The sequence below is a fragment of the Aulonocara stuartgranti genome, assembly GCF_965226115.1.
Source record: "Aulonocara stuartgranti genome assembly, chromosome: 10".
In the NCBI taxonomy this organism is placed as follows: Eukaryota; Metazoa; Chordata; class Actinopteri; order Cichliformes; family Cichlidae; genus Aulonocara; species Aulonocara stuartgranti.
Window position 1 is genome coordinate 13,472,037 of NC_138946.1, and position 17,017 is coordinate 13,489,053.

The 17,017-nt window shown below is 38.8% G+C and overlaps 1 protein-coding gene across 5 annotated transcripts in view; it reads right to left on the reverse strand.

Moving 5' to 3' along the window:
• Positions 1 to 1,167: 1,167 nt before the first annotated feature.
• LOC309716267 (glucocorticoid receptor-like) overlaps positions 1,168 to 17,017 on the reverse strand; it is a 66,508-nt gene continuing 50,658 nt past the window's right edge. For all 5 annotated transcript variants that reach the window (XM_082549982.1, XM_082549984.1, XM_082549981.1 and 2 more), the window contains 4 exons: positions 11,829 to 11,973; positions 9,935 to 10,065; positions 5,535 to 5,692; positions 1,168 to 5,192 (listed from right to left, as the gene is read on the reverse strand). In XM_082549982.1, the coding sequence (XP_082406108.1) occupies positions 5,040 to 5,192; positions 5,535 to 5,692; positions 9,935 to 10,065; positions 11,829 to 11,973 (587 nt within the window). In that variant the 3' untranslated portion in view covers positions 1,168 to 5,039. The remainder of the gene's footprint in view (positions 5,193 to 5,534; positions 5,693 to 9,934; positions 10,066 to 11,828; positions 11,974 to 17,017) is intronic.

A 17,017-nucleotide genomic window follows, 5' to 3' on the forward strand; every position in this document is an offset into this window, starting at 1 on the left:
AGAATTAAGGTAAATTTAGAAGACAAAAGGGGATCCAGCCTGGAACTAGCAAGGTGTGTCTAATGAAATTACCAGTGTTTGTGCTTTTGGACATGCCATATATTAAAAACATGTAATAATAATAACAATAATAGTTAAAATAACAATAGTAAATAACTATTTCACAATTTAAAGAATAGTAGTGCAAGTTTATATTAATTTCTACAGTTACTTTATACAACTATGCAAGTTTAAACCTCTCCACTAATATTAGGCACAGAAGCCACACTTCATATTCAGGGAATTTTATTGTGAAAGGAAGGAATGGGACGACTTCATTCTGCACATTCATAGAACACAATACACTACACATAAATGTGTGTGTGCGCGTTTAATTTAATTAGTTACATAACTTTAAAAAGGAAAAATGTGAAATGAGCAAAATAAAAATAAAATATAACTGTTTCTTTAATTTTGAAAAAGAAAACTCATAAAAATGAACTAATAGCTAAAATATTATTTTTAGTAGTTCTGTAAAAGTCAGGCTAAACATTTTTAACATTATGTAGGTCTGATAATTTAATGGTATACAAATTAGCAAGATAAAGTGTGGCCTCAACACAAAGTCTGTTTCCATGTTTGTGTCTTACATGATCAGGAATTGAGCAACCATAATTGGCACATCGTCCCCCTGAAGGGTCTTATCCATCTATCACATTTTAAGGCTAGTCATGTTGCCAAGCAACCACCATCCAATTGACTAAAATAAACCCTTTGCAATGTTTATGCACCTGGAACAGCTTATAAAAGCATTGTATAATTTTATTTTCATGGCAGAAATATCTAACTCATAACCTCAAACTTTCATTATGCGTGATATATTACTATGCCATCGGCTTGGCTAGCAACCACTTAACAGACTAAAATCTCAGACTTAACAAAATCATGGGCATGTACTGGTAACGTAAAAATGTCAGATAATAATGGTTCAATAAATTTAATCTAACACATAAAAGGAATCCGTGGCAGTGAAAGGACGTATGCATGTTTTCACGCGTATGTTTATCAAATCATGTTTCCAGTACATGATTCCAGATTGGGCAGTGAGACCTGTTTTGATATATCAAAATGAAGCTTATTTTCCTTAACTCTGTTCCAAGTCAAAAAAATGAAATCCATGTAGCTGAGTGTTGAAAAACAGGAGACTTTATTGTGTAAGATGCTTTTAACTAAAGAGCAATCAGTTCTTCCAAATTTCCACTCTCGATGTCAAACCCAATGTCAGAGAACGACACGTAACTTAATTCAACATTTAATCAAATAGGTGAAACTATTGACACCGACTACAGGAAGGGTGTAATACAGAAGTAATACAAACTACTGTTTTTTTAATGGTTTGTATTTTTTTTTAAACATTGGATTACATTTACATAACTGAAATACGAAGAAAACAGACTTTAGTGAAAGCTATAGCCATATATACCAGTGAAACATGATCTGCCCTTAATCTTTAAAGATAACATTTGCATGTATTTTATACAAAATAGATTATATCAAACAATATCAGGGTAGTGCAATTCTGTCAGGCTCTGGTAAATTTTACTTTCATATGGAGAGTCAACATTTAAAATTTTCTTTTTAAAGTGACCAGTAAATCCTCACAGAACAATACATGGGGTCCAAAGCCACGACCTTTACAAAAGACATCTTTAAAATAAAACAAGAAGTACTAGAAGTTGGATAGTAAGTGCTACTCAAAATGTAACTTGAATACTTCTTTTGTTAATTGTTGTTTTCTCCTCTGCTTTGGTCACTCTTATATAAATCTCCACCAGTCTTTCTCTGTCCCACTCCCTCATTTCCTTATCTTCAAAAACACAGTGAGCTTTCATGTAGACTTTTTCATGGACTCGTAGAATTTACATTTACTTCACAAGACAAACATGTTCAACACTTCCTTATGGATTTAACACATCTACCTTTATCAAACACAAACCAACAAACAGAAAAATATTTACTTTCTTGACTCATTCAATGTACAAAAATGACTGAGCAAAATTAGTCATATCAAAGAGGATCAAGCCGATGTAATCAAAATCACAGAAAATATCATTTTTACAATAGATCAATCTCTAAAAGCATCGATATATGTTAAGGGTTTATCTATTTCCTGATGTGAAATCTTATTTCTATGGCTCTCTGGCTCCCTTTCGCAAGGCCTTTAATCGAGCATGAAGGTGAAATGCAAAAATGTTCTGTAGTCTTAGATGATGTTTACATTGCACTAGATATGCTAGCATTGCTATATGCGCCTATAGCCATTCAGAAATAAGCATCAATATGGTTACATCTACATGTTAAAGCTGGTTTTCTGAAGCACCACCACCTTGGAACAACTGTAATACCATCTCCAAGTTATCCAACCAAATAGTTTAGTCAAATTTTCTCTAGAATAATCAACACACAGTGATGCGAGCAGCAACAAGCCCGTGTTTTTTTACAGCACAAGGACACGCAGCACAGTTAGAAGGTGGAGCTGAAAGCCTGCACTGTCAATGAAACAACCCTGAAGCGAGTGACCACCCCTAAAAGAAAAAAAAGAAGAAGAAAAGATGGCTCTTATTCAGCAGTGGCTTGTATGCTTCCAGTGCCCACTGTGCTGTTAGCCGTAACTAACATACAAATGACCAGTCTCTATGGCAACCTGCTTACCTGGTCTCTGCTAATTGGCATTCAGAGTTATGTGCAGCAGAGGGGTGAGTACTGTTCAGAGTAAACAGCTGAAAACCTGTACAGTTGAAATTTAGGCAGAGAGGCCTGACAGTCATAAGACACATACGGAGGAAAGTAACTGTACTCTACAGGAGGTGGTGAAGGGCATTTTGTTTTAACACTTCCGGCAGAAGCCAGCATACAACTGCACTGCATTTTGCTTTGGCCATCACACAAGCTGGTATGGATTTTCACATTACAAATGTATTTTGAAAATTCAAAAATACAATTTTTTTGTTGATCACAAAAAGGTTTATCGTACAATTGGCTAAATGATAACAATCAGTACTTTAAGCTGGTGTAGGTGTGACACTGAACAATCCTTTTTTTTTGTAATTATTTTTGTAAATAAATGAGCACCCTGAAGCAAAGTTACAACAACCACTTAATGTCAGATCAGAAGTACTCTGTCACATCTCCAGAAAAGAAAAAACCCAAAACAAAATGGGTTTTTCCATTACATTAGGAACAAGTAGAGCGCATCCATGTGAAGTAATCACTCACTTCCTGAGGTTGGATTCACAAATCAATAGACCAACGTTTTGAGCTTTAGAGGGGAAATATTTTTAAAACATAGGTTTCATCAATTATGGGTATCCATTTCACGTCCAGTATACAAAATAAATATTTTATTTTAAACAAATATATTTTTGTATTTTCACAATGTTGGCACAGCAGCTCCATATAATAAGTCCTGATTTTGCAAGTACATTCAGCTAATGGTAATTAAAGGGAAATATTAAATCAAAATGGTATCTTGAGGGAAATCATCAATGTTATGCCTTCATTTCCTATCATGAGTGCTATGTTGCTACCATTTTTGAGCCAGTTAAACCTTTTACTTTGAAAAATGAAAAAATGACAACAATCCTAATGGTAGTACCTTTTGGGGTCTGACATATTGAAGCAGGCCCTTTGATACTTCGGATGGCTTTTTCAAATGCATTTTCGTTATAAAACACTTTTTTCCCCAAATGCAATTAAAGCATAAAAAACTTTTTAAAGATAGAAATCCTAAAATTTAAGTCAGTCTGCTCCCAAGTAGTACAAAACATTAAATGTGTCTTTAATTTTAATTTTAGCAGTACCCATTTAGATCAAAGCTGGCTGAAGCTTAAGCAAGAAAAAAAAGCTATTTGTAGGTGCATTCATTGTATACGCTGGGTAAACTTTTAACAGAATTTAATACTGACTGGGAGAGGCAGCAAATTTATCTAATATACTTCACATGGATAATAAAATATCAAAAAAAATTGTTTTGGGACTTTTTTTTTTTTTTTGCAAAGTGATAAAACTAAACATTTAACATTACTTATCTGTACCATAGGCTGTGTTCCTACATGCAGAACAGGAGATAAGAACAAAAGGGAGAGTTTTCCACATTAAGAACACTGAAACGGCAGCTTGGAAATAGAAAACAGAAATTACAACGCGGAAATAGAGAAACAGACAAATCATGTGGAAAGATGTCGACATCAACTTCTAATGCAAAAAAACCTACAGCTTACAGTGGATGGCTATGAAGAGCGTAAAAACTAAAAGGCACTGGTTTTCCCTCAGGTACATCCTGTGTAAACATTTGGCTGAGTGAGTGTGTGCGTGTGTGTCTCTTGCTTCTGTATGTGACTTGAATTGTGTGCCTGCATAAAATAAATAGAGAATATGTCTCTAGCTGATTTCTTTTCTCAGTGGTCTTGTGTAGAATTGTGATTTGAATAATTTCTGAAGTGATAAGTAATTCACAGCAGGAGGGACACTAGGCTTGAACTGCTAATCCTTTCAAGTTGCAAAGTATACAAGGTGTAATGTTCTTGGAGGAAAAGGTGTTTGTACTCTATATGTTAGCTTCTCTGTGAAAACTGCAGTAAAATACTAGAGGCTTGAATTAATATGAGGCACATAGCCATTGTAAGAAAGCATTAAAAATACAAGCACAGGGCTATGGGTGTAGAGTAGGTGAGGGAGGACTGAAAAAAAAAATTGCCCAAAATGCATCCACCCCAAGAGACATTCATAGTCCAACTAAGAGGAAGGGCTATAGGTCGGTTATAGGATACTATGGCAGGACTAGGACTGGGATGGGGGCTTGAGGCCACAGGTATTGTGCTCCAAGATTAGGCTGAATGGCTGAGCCCCGAAGGGGCGTGGCAGAATTTCTAGAGGAGGCCCAGGAAAAACTGAGAAACTGAATCATAGCGATGAGGGAGGCAGGATATGTAAGCTAGGGGCCCCTGGAGAGGTATATGTGCAGGGCAGGATTTAAGGCATTGATTCACAATTTAAGGCAGTCATTTCTGATGAAACAGCAGAGCTTTGACGTTTCCATCTTTGAATTTTGGTATCTGGTTGGAAATGATCTCTGCCAGCATCTCCGGAAATTCCACACTGAGGGTTTTATTCACAAAGGTGTAGAAACAGATCTGGAGAAGACCCTCGACCATCTGGTTAAGACACAAAGAGGTTAGTAAGAGTTGTTTACTCACTTTACTTAAAAGGATTTCCCTTAAAGTGGAGTAGGTTCTAAATGCAAGATCTTTACGTCTGCAACAAGTTTTTACAGAGAGGCAGAAGGGGAGAGTGCTAAAAACTAACTTGATTGAAACTTAATGCACTACACAGAATATGAGTGTATTCTTTAGGTGGAAAAGACCTGGCTGGTATTAAAAAAAACAAAGAAAGCCAATCTATGGGATAAATATCAAGAAAATGCTATATGAAACAAAGTAGCCTAAAAACACTTAAACGTGTGTGTGTGTGTGTGTGTGTGTGTGTGTTTCACTTGCCTCCTGCATGGAGTCAAGTAGCTTAGTTAACTGGTAGAAGCGTTGCCAGTTCTGACTAGGGTTCTCCTCCCTCTTGACGATGGCTTTTCCCAGCTCCTTGATATAGGTCATCCTGATCTCATCAAAAACTGCTTGACTCTTCAGGCCATCTTTTGGTACTGCACACACACAGAGACAGAGACAACACAGAGCGATATATCAGTATCATTTAAAAAAAAAAATTAAAAATACGATTTTTTCCCATGTTCACTTGGAGCTGGTAAGCTTCAAGGACACTGTTGCTCTGTTAGGCTAGTGGTTAACATAGGAAGGGGTTCTGAAGGTATAAATTAAAAAAAAAAAACACACACATAAAAGTAAGACAAAGCTTTTATCAAAGAATTTGTCCTTATCAGGTCTGTGTCTGCTGTTCGTGTGGCAAAAAGAGTTAGGTGAGAAGTTTGCATTCAGACACAAATGATCAACACTCTTCTGGATCAGAGAAGACTGACAGAGTATATTTCTCATTTCATCAGGTGCCAAATGTTTTCAGTTGCTTAAAGGGCTGAACTACAGGCAGGCTTTGCTACTATGAAGCCATGCTTTTTAACAGCTGATGTTTAAGATTGTCTTGCTCAAATATGCCAGCCTTGCCTGTAAAAGAGGTTATCTGGATACCCTGAAGCCTGTATACACCTCTCAGTATTGATAGTGCCTGAGGGTCTAATGCACCCCCCCCCCATACCAGAGATGCAGGTTGGGAACTGAGTTCTGATGACAAACAGGATGGTCTCCAATTTTCCAAAAAGAACTTCAAACCACAGAACAGTTTCCACTTTTCCTCAGTCCAGTTTAAATAAACTTTAGTCCAGAGAAGATGACAGCGTTTCTGGATCATGATCACACACATCGCTTCCTCTTTGCATGATGGAGCGTTAACCTGCATTTGCGGATGGCTGTATTGACAGACAGTGATTTCTGGAAGTGTTCCTGTGCCCATGCGGTGATTTCCATGACATAATTTAGCTGCTTTTTAATGCAGTGCTGCCTGAGGGGCCAAAGATCAGAGGCATTCAATATTGATTTTTGGCCTTGTCCCTTGCACATGTACTGTAGATGATGAGATTATTTGAGATATCCTACAGTCTTCGCAATTTTACATTGCGGAACTTTTTCCTAAAATTATTCCACAATTTGTAGACAAAGTTTTTAGCAGACTGGTGAACATCTACTTTTCTTTACTTCTGAGAAACTCTGCCTGGTACTAAGCTGTTGTAGCTGTTGCTGCCAACAAATTCAAAATGACCTTATTTTATTTTTTGGTAAAGAAATGTATGTTTTCTGTGTACTGTTATGAATGAAATATAGATTTATGAGATTTGAAAATAATTGCAGTTTGCTTAAAATGTTCCAAAGTTTTGGAATTTGGGTTAAAAGTAGTACCAGCTGCAGTGCAAGGTGTCACTTTTGCTTTTTAAATCAGGACATTTGAATACCCTTCAAAATGATTCTCTGCGTTCAAATGATATATTAAAGAGGACACACTGAGGACTTTCGCTGTGCCGGTCACTGCTGAAAAGCAAAAACTTCAAACTTGAAAAGCAATACAGTTGTATCAGCACATTGTGGACTCTTGTCAGTCTGGTGTCAGGCAGTGAGCCGCACAGTTTAGCAGTGACTTGCAGTGATTGTGCTAGGCAACAATGGCACTGCAAACTCATTAAACAACTTGTGTTTTCTTATTCTATGACCTATAAATTCTTTATTGAGTTATTTATGTTTTGTGGTGCTTTCATGCTGCTGAGCATTCTCTATTCTCTATATTTAACTAAATATGACAGTATATCAAATAGTCTTATAAGTGACTTGAAATTCCATATAATGTGTGCGAGAATGGATAAAAGCAGCTCAAACCAAAGTTGTCCCATCTAATAGTATTTCCATCCCTGAGGGAAACGGATGGAAATCGCTCTAAGGTACAAAAATGCAGCCGGTGCACAGTATGGAAATGTAATTTCCTCCTGCATAACAAGCTAATTGCTTCTGAAGTGCATCCTCTTCTTCGCCATTCTCTGAGAATAATGCTCTCCATCACAGACAAGAAAATTTGAAATAAGTGGGAAAGGTCTGATTTAGTGATACTGTTTCCTTGTGTAGCATGTAGGGTTACGTTACTGATTGGTAACCCACAGCTTTCATTATTTGACCTCTTCAAACATTAAATAAAGAGAGGCCTGATGAACACTGCCTATTTGAGTCTGTCCTTTAACAGCCTTTACTAATTTATACACAGCAAATAAAATGCAGTTGGAATAAATTTACAATTTGTAAAAATGTCTTCTGAATCCAATTTTAGCTAAACTAAATTGTTAAAAAAGAAAATTAGTTGTTTTTTTTTTTTTAATAATGTGCTTTCACTGGACACTCGTACATAAAAGAAGATTAAACAGCAGTAATAAAAAAGCTAACTGTTTTTATTCAGTGAGATAAGAAACACAAAAGTTATACTAATTCAACTCTCAGTGGAGCCTCTAGTATGGAAATTAAATGACTCTCTACCAAGGTACGATCTGTGAAAGGACTGCACTTTCACAGAGCAGTAACATTTAACAGAAGGCATCTAAAAGAAAATATCACATTGTTACATCGCAGATTGATGTTCTTTTGACATTCTTCACCAAACTTGCATATTTTGATAGTAACAGTAACACCCGGTCTTTTCTGTGGCATTTTGAATTCATGTGTCCTTCTAAAAAGAAATGGCTCCATGTTCGATCGCTGAATTTCAGAACTGAAGAAGACCCCTGAAATAAAACACTTAAGATACACTTTAAACCAAACAATGAAGTTAAAGAAAATGCAAGACAAGTGCTTGAAATGGTTTAGGGTACATAACACCCTGTGAACGTAAAGTGACATAAAGGTCCAGCGAGCACTGACAGACACACATAATAATGCATCTACAGAACAAAACATCTACTGTGCTTTTGTCAGCAGACTGGGTTTAAATTATTGCAGACAGGAATGTTACTGTTCTGCCGTTATGCCTCTGACAGTGTAGACACTTGCGGCATGCTTACCATTTGCTGCTGTCAGCAGTGATTTTAAACAGGATCTTTGAACTGCAGTATTAAAACATACAACCACCGGCCACTTCATTAGGTACACAAGTTGATCTGCTTGTAATGCAAATATCTAACCAGCCAATCATACAGCAGCAACCCAATGTATTTACATATATAGATGACCTGCTGAAGGTTCAAACTGAGCATCAGAATCGGGGAGAAAAAAGGTGATGCAAGTGCACACGGGCTGATCTGAATATTTCAGAAACCGGTGATCTGCTAGGATGTTTCTGTTATAGGGTTTACAGAGAGTGATCAAAAAAAGGAGAAAATATTTAGTGAGTGACAGTTCCCTTGGCAAAAATTCCTTGGTGATGCCACAGGTCAGAGGAGAATGACCAGATTGCGCCCATAGGAAGACAAAAGTAACTCAATTAGCCCTCATTACAGGCAAAGTGTGCAGATGAGCATCTCTGAATGGACAACACATCAAACCTTGGAAGCAGATGAGCTACAGCAGTAGAAGACTACACAAAGTGCCACTCCTGCTGGCTAAGAAAAGGATACTGAGGCTGCAATTTGCATGGGCAATAGAAGATTGGAAAAGTACTGCCTGGTCTGATGAGCCTCGATTTCTGATGTGATATTTCAAAATTTAGTGTAAACAACAAGTCAGCATGGATACACCCTATCTTGTATCAGTGGTAGAAGTTAGAGGATATTTTCTTGGCCCAATTGGCAACTTAGTACCAACTGGTCATTATTTAAACACCACAGCATACCCGAGTATTGTTGCTGACCATGCCAATCCCTTAATGACCATATTATGATCAATCCTGATAGCTCCTTCCAGCAGGACAACATGCCATGTCACAAATATCAGATTTTCTCAAATGGGTTTCTTGAATTAGACAGTGAGTTCACTGTACTCAAATAGCCTTAACAGTCACCAATCTCAAGCCAAAAGAGCACCTTTGGGATGCAGTGGGACAGGAGGTTTGCCTCATGGATGTGCAGCTGACAAATCTAAAGCAACTGCGTGATGCTATCATGCCAATATGGACCAAAACCTCTGAGGAATGTTTCCAGCACCCTGTTGAATCTTTGCCACAAAGGCGATGCATTACTGATAAGTAATGAAATTTGTGGCCTTTAGCAGCAGCAATCAAAATCCTCTGCGCATTTATCAAGAGGAACATGACCAGAACAGCCCTACTGTGACAAATTGCAAGGAAATGGAAAAAAGCTGCAGCTGTATAACACAGTAGATACAATAAAAAGTGATTTTTCCAGTCCAGCAGAGAGACTTTTGAAAAACACTGCTGTCATTTTTCTAAGTGAATTGTGTTCCATTACCTGTACTGAGCAGTAACAGCACCTTCATGCACAGGTACTCTTCGTAGGACACCTGCAGTCTGACAAACTCATTACAGATCTTCAGCATCTGCTCGCACTGGTCAGTCATGAAGGGCAGCTTCATGCGATCTCTGTGAGAGGAGAGGAAATGTAGAGCAGGTGAAGACAAGAAACAGAAGAAAACAGAATTAAAAGAGACACACAGGTTAGAGTTGGAGCTGTTTCACTCATGCTGTTATTCAATTCCCAATAAATAGCCCTGGCAGGGATGTGTTACATCCTTGCAGGAGAAATACAGACTCTAAAATCAGTCATGATGGATTTTCACACCTCACTTCCACTAACACACAGCCCACATTACTTTTTTCTTAGAAAATCAATACAGCACATTCTCCTGATACACAGCCTTGGGCTGAGCGCTGTCTACTCTTTCTGACCAACTGCAGTGCCATCGGCAATGACTCCTTCACATTTCATATCTATTTTTTACTCCTCTCTGGAGTTTTTGGACGCGACATCTTGCAAACAGCTCAGGGCTTTCTTTCTAACCATTTTCAATAAAAAGGTTGAGCTGTTTGCAAGATGTCGATGTTTTTAGCACTGTTTACAAATGTAGAACAACTGGATGGGTCTTTCAGAAATCCCAGCAGGTATTTAAATAGCTTAATAGTTCAGTTCTATTTACCTGAATTTGCTTTCTACTGTAAGAAAGAAAACCCCAACAATCATATGATCCCCTATGAGCAAGCAATAGTGGGAGGGAAGAGCTCCCTATTAATGGGAAGAGACCAGACTCAGGGAGGGGTAGTCACTTGCTGTTACAAATAAATGGCAAATGGCAACAAAAAAAAAAATGAGGCTATGTAATCAACATACTGCAGACTAACCTGAGCCCTGCCTCTGTGGCATAGAAAATTATTTACAGTATAGTTCATAATGCAGTTGTTCCTGTATTTTTTTGAATTACTTGAGTAGTGTAACTCTTGAAGTGTTTACAGACTATTATTACAGATATTTGATTCCTTATACTTTATTTTTTTCTAGCCTCCCTAGTCATTGTCTCTTGTATATGATTTCCTATTTAGTTACTTCCTGTTTTATTTTATTAGTCCCCATGTGCTTTGATATTAGTTTTGTTGCCTTTTATGTCTCCGTTTATCCGTTTATGTCTTAATTAGTTTCAGCCGTGTCTTGTTACCCTGGCGTTTCCACTCTCCCTGATTAACTCCTGTGTATATTAAAAACCTAAGTTTGTATTTGTTCCTTGTTGAGTCATACTGTGTTCCTGGGTGTGCTATCTGCGGGATTAATGGTTTTAAATATTTATTATTATTTTTATTTTCCCCCCTTTTTCGGCATTGCCTTAATCAAGGTTTTTTGTGTTTATGAAGTTTGCCTCAGAAAAAGTGCATTTGGACCAGGAACCTGCGAAACGTGGCAATAACAGCTGATGTTCTGGCCTAGCTTATTTATTCATGGGGCCTTTTTGTTGCTTCTGAAAATTAGGTGAGAAGGTCAGTCCTGGGCTCATGTCTGCTTCTTAAGAAGATTAACATACAAACTGGATGAAGTGTTAAGCAGCCTACACAGCTTGGCGATCAGCAAAAACTAGCGAACACCCTTTCCCACGTCCCTCATAATAAAACACAGAACTGGAGTTTAGATTTCAGCAAAAACTATAACCATATTCTCATTGTTAGACAGCAAATTCTCATTTACATGTGACTTTATCCCTCAGCCTTCTGACCTGATTTCTATACTGAGTCACAAAGCTGAGTCACAGATAAATGGTTAACTTTGTAAGTCAAATGATGAAGTGAGACTAACACCGTAAAATGAGCAAATGGAAAAACAAAACTGCTCAAATATTAGAACAGCTGTGATTGTTACCCACTTGTTGATGACAAGATCAGGGGCGAAACAAAGCATGCTGCCATTACACTGCTCGTATGACCTCCAGCCAAGACTGAAAGACATGAGAAAGAGCCAGGAGCACTGCAGCAGAGTCATCTGGTCATCAAGGTGCAGATTGCGGAAGCCTAAGGACGTAAAAAGACTGTTAGAACAACTAAAACCAGATAAACAGAAGTTCATAAAACAACCACAATAACAATTTCAAAGATGCAACACCAAAAAGAGACACCAAATACTGTCTGTGATTTTTTCTCTCTCTAGGACTGACGGTCTTCAAAACAAAGCAAGCTATGAGGTTATTACAAATGTGCTAATATGTAAGCACTGGGGGTGCAACAATACACAAAATTCACGGTTCGGTTCGATATTTTTTCGATACAAAAAAAAATGTTCATGCCTTTTTAATTTGTCATTTATTAAATTTTCACGGCACATTCCGCACCACATCTCTGTGCGTTCATCATTTGTTTGAAGCCAGCTCACCTCCTGCAACTACTTTTCCGAGAATACGCGCTTCTTTTGTGGTTCGGACTCCTTCTGACATTTCTTTGGAGGTGGAGGAACATCACAGTAATTGCTTAAAGGAGCTTCTTCGACATCTTTAAGACTTCTAAACAAATGTCTGTCCTCCTCCTGAAAATCTTATGTATGCAAACACGCGTTGCAACTTCTTATCTTGTGCCCGTTTTTTATTTTGACAGCGAATGCGCACCTGCGGACCACTTATGTGCAGCCCTGGTTATTTCGCTCGTCATATTGCAGCCACAGAAATTATTTTGTCCATGAAACCATAAAGCTGCACTTTCTTTTTGCCTTATAGTCTGATTTGTCATAACTTTTCCGTTTTGTGGTAAGCTTTTCTTTGGCTGTCACTTCTTCACCCTGACCTGTCTTATTTGGCTCAGCAGAACTAAAATATTGTGGCGAGCTCAGACGAGGAGGAGACGGAGGTGTCGTTTGGTCTTGCTTCCCGTGAGCTAGCCAAGGAGCACAGCCGTTTATTGACATCTGCAGAAGACGTCACCCGTCACTATGGAAACATAAACAAAACATAACTGTACAAACAGAACCCCGAACAGCCCTGACCCGCTACATAGCGCCCACCTAAGGGGTCAGTCGTCCCCGACGACCCCATTACCCCACACAAAGTCCTGCAAATGCCCAGGTGCCTTCTTTTGGCGCACCGGGGAAAAGTCACTCGGGTCAGAACATGGGGTGCCACCATCATCCCACTTCTGACACCAATGTGGCGAGCTCAGACAAGGAGGAGACGGAGGTATCGTTTGGTCTTGCTTCCCGTGAGCTAGCCAGGGAGCACAGCCGTTTATTGACATCTGCATAAGAACACTGCCGTTAGCTAACTGCTCAGCGCAGCAACAGCACAGCAACAACAACAACAACAACAACAGCAACACCACACAGGGCGCCCTCTGACCCCGGAAAGACACACCGTCGCAGCGAGAGGGCGTCACCCGTCACTATGGCAACAGAAACAAAACATAACTGTACAAACAGAATCCCGAACAGCCCTGACCTGCTGCTTTTACACACGCACTCACATAACGCTCAGCGATTCTCTGCGCGATCAACCTCTCATATGTTTAAGCTTGCTGCTGAGATTTCACTTGTCATGTTTGCATAGTAAGCTAACGATTGATAAGACGATGTCAGAGGAATTGGTGCGCAAATTATCATCACTCACAGATCAGTGCTGTCGCTCTCTATACACAGTTCGTGTGATTGCAAAGTGAAAGCAAAAAACAAGCAAATTCAAACGAGATTTCAATATGTCACATATTGACAGTGGCTCACCGATGCCAATGACATAATTACCCAGCTACATTTCCGAAAGAATGCAAAAGCATTGACATATATTTTTCCTTCCTACGATAGGCCGATGGGCAGGGCAGAGATAGATTTTGGTAGCCCGACTGGAAAAATCGCTAGCCCCAGGACATCGGGCAGGCGATTTTGCGAGCCCTGTATCTGATTGAGGAATCACTCATCTTTGGAAAAGAGAGTTTATTACAGAGAAATGGCTCTTTCCAAAATAAAAGCTATACTATACGCTTCTTCTGGGCTATATTCTCAGCAGCATATTAAACATATCAGGTCCCCATAAGGAGAATCATGTGCTAACGGCTGTCTAAATGACTCGGTAAAGTTTGTAGCATGCATGCTTGTTGTTTTTGTCTGCTTCCACTTGTTTTTGCACTAGGATGATGTCGGTGTAAATGTGCAGTCATATTTGTTGTGTTCCCACTAGTGCTGTCAGCGTAAATCTTGTTGAAATGACGTTAACGCCACAACATGGCAAATCTCCGTTGGATTGCCCGTGCATGGGGCTGGACGGCCAACACGTTAATGAGCTAACTGCGCTAACACACTAGCTCCCACTAGGGCTGGGCGATATGACCCAAAATTCATATCTCGATATTTTTTAGCTGGATGGCGATATAAGATATATATCTCGATTTTTTTTTTAAGCCATAAAGTAAGAACAAAAAGAGAGTTCTTAGTCAAAGCTGTGTCCCAGATGTCACACAGGCACTTTTATTAACATACAGCACAGATGTACATGAAAAATTACTCAAAATTAAATTATGAGCATTCATTAAATAATCATGCTCCATAAATAAAAGAAAACAAGGTTGTTTTTGTGCTAAACGAAGAGCTCACAATTGTGCAGTCAAAATATAAACTAAAAGACGCTGAGCGTAATAACAAAGACAGATTTTACAGCTGCTCTGTTCCCAAGTTTTGCTGTGTGACTGACAGCCTGGAGTTTGAAATCCGCTTCATAACCACGTCTCTTACAGGTGCCATTTATGGTCCTTATACACACACAGTACGGTAATATTACGTTGATGCACAGTACGTATCACTCCGCGAAGCTCCTCGGTAGCCGTAATGCGCCGACAATCTATCAAGCGGTGCAGCTCCGTAGCTGACCAAAGTCGTACTCAAACATTTTGACAGATTGCTGAGCGCCGTGTACCACATAAAATCGGTTCGCGGCCATCAAGCACAACCAGAATTCATACATAAGGCGCGCTATCAACTTTTGAGAGAATGAAAGGATTTTAGGGTTAGCGCTGTTAGCTCGTTAGCGCGGTTAGCTCGTTAGCATGTTTAGCTCGTTAGCACGTTGACGCCGTCCAGCCCCACGCATGGGGCGATGCGCAGTAACTCGTTAACGGAGATTTGCCGTGTCCGTCTTGTCGCTGCCTGCACGTGAAGCGATGGGGGAGGAGGGGGAGTTGTCTTCAGTGAAGGCGAGGCGGAGTAACGTTGCGTAGAGACAAAAGTGGACGAAAGAGAGGCAAACTTGCGGCTCCACAACTATAATTATAACGTAACATAGACTATATCGATATAAAGGATATTGTCACATCTTATATCTCGTATAAAAATATATCGATATGTTTTAAAAACTCGATATATCGCCCAGCTCTAGCTCCCACCCATGTAATTGAGCATTGCATGGCACATCCAACATACTGTTTTACTTTAGTCCATGACACGCTTACCTTCAGGGTCATATGTCACATGAAAACCAAAATAGTTCCAAACGCCAGATCTGAATGACGGTGGGGGAGGTTCAATTTGCCATGTTGCAAGGAGAGCTTAACTTCTGTCTGCTAGCTTGCCTGCGCTCAGTGAATCTGCATTCGACTACTCCGCCTAGGCTGAACTGTCGAGCGCAGATCCACTGAGCGCTCAACACAGACAGCATCGTCAGAAGGAAAGTTGATAAAATAAATTAAAAATTTATTTTGTATTGTTCATACATATGCGTACCAAACCGAAAGCACTGTATCGAACGGTTCAATATCGATACCAGTATCGTTGCACCCCTAGTAAGCACATATGATTGCATATGTTTCAGGTGATAGTCATTAGTTGTGCATACTTTTAAAACAGCAGTGCAGAATATTTTCATGTTTTCATTTCAGAGAATACAGACATTAAAGACAAGTGGAAGTAATTGCTCAATTCTTTTATTAAAACTACCACAAAAGAGCTAAGAAATACTAGAAATGGACCATACAGTTAACTGGATATTTAAATTGAGTTGCTGTTCAGTTGTTTCTGCTCTCAAAACAATAAAAGTTGAACTGCACATTAAGTCCTTTCATTTTCTGTTTCCTTGAAATATGGCTCAGCTATGTGAGACCCCTCCTCCTCCTTTTAGTGCTTCTCCTCTCGATCGACTTGCCAGTTCTGGACATCACATACATAAGATTTAAAACCAGATTTTCTCCTCATTTTTCCCCTTGTCATATAAAAAGAAATTACAAAAACATAAGCCAATGTTATGGTTTTCTGGCAGGTTTCTCAGGAGCAGAAATACTGATTAGCAGGTCATGTGCTTTCTGTTTCCATGAGTTGAAACTAGCACGAGTGGTTGGAGTTTCAAATTCATTTTGTTTCCATTTTTGTTTTGGTGGAATGGAAACGGCGTAGGAATAAAACCCAGCAATTATTGTTTTTTCTTGACATTTAAACCATGAATTTAAGTTATATTGACAACAATAAAATTTTAGTATATCCATTTATGTGCTGAATCCTATGTTTTGGTGTAGTGTCTTGCTCCACTTAGAGCAAAAGAGTCCCCAAACATGGCAAAGAAAGTTTTTTCCAATTCTCATTTTCCATGCATTTCAACATTCACAAATAAATAGTATAAAGATACATTCTATATGTGTGGATCTGAGATTATATCATGGACTGGTAGTTTTCTGTCAAATCTATAGTTACAAGCACATTTCCCTTGTTAATATACAAATTATTGTGTATAAGCTGCATTTTAGCAGTGGCATATTTCCCTTTGGTATCAAGGGGTGCACACGTGTGTTCAGTACCACTGCAATGCACAAACTACATGTGCTGCTCTTGAGCTCTTGTGACAAGCTTCAAAAACAATGCAGTGATCCCCAAAATTTAAGAGTTAATGAGTTATTAACATCGGTCATGACCTTATACCTTGGAAGTGCTAGGCTTCTAAAAACTCTGGCCATGAGATACAATTACTCCTCCATCTGTAATTATGGATTCAGCCATTAAAAAGGTGACATGACATTGGTAACTAAACAACTGTTTAAAAAAAAAAAAAGGAACGAGGAAAAAGGAATAAAAAAAAATCAAAAATTTACCTTTTGTGCAGTC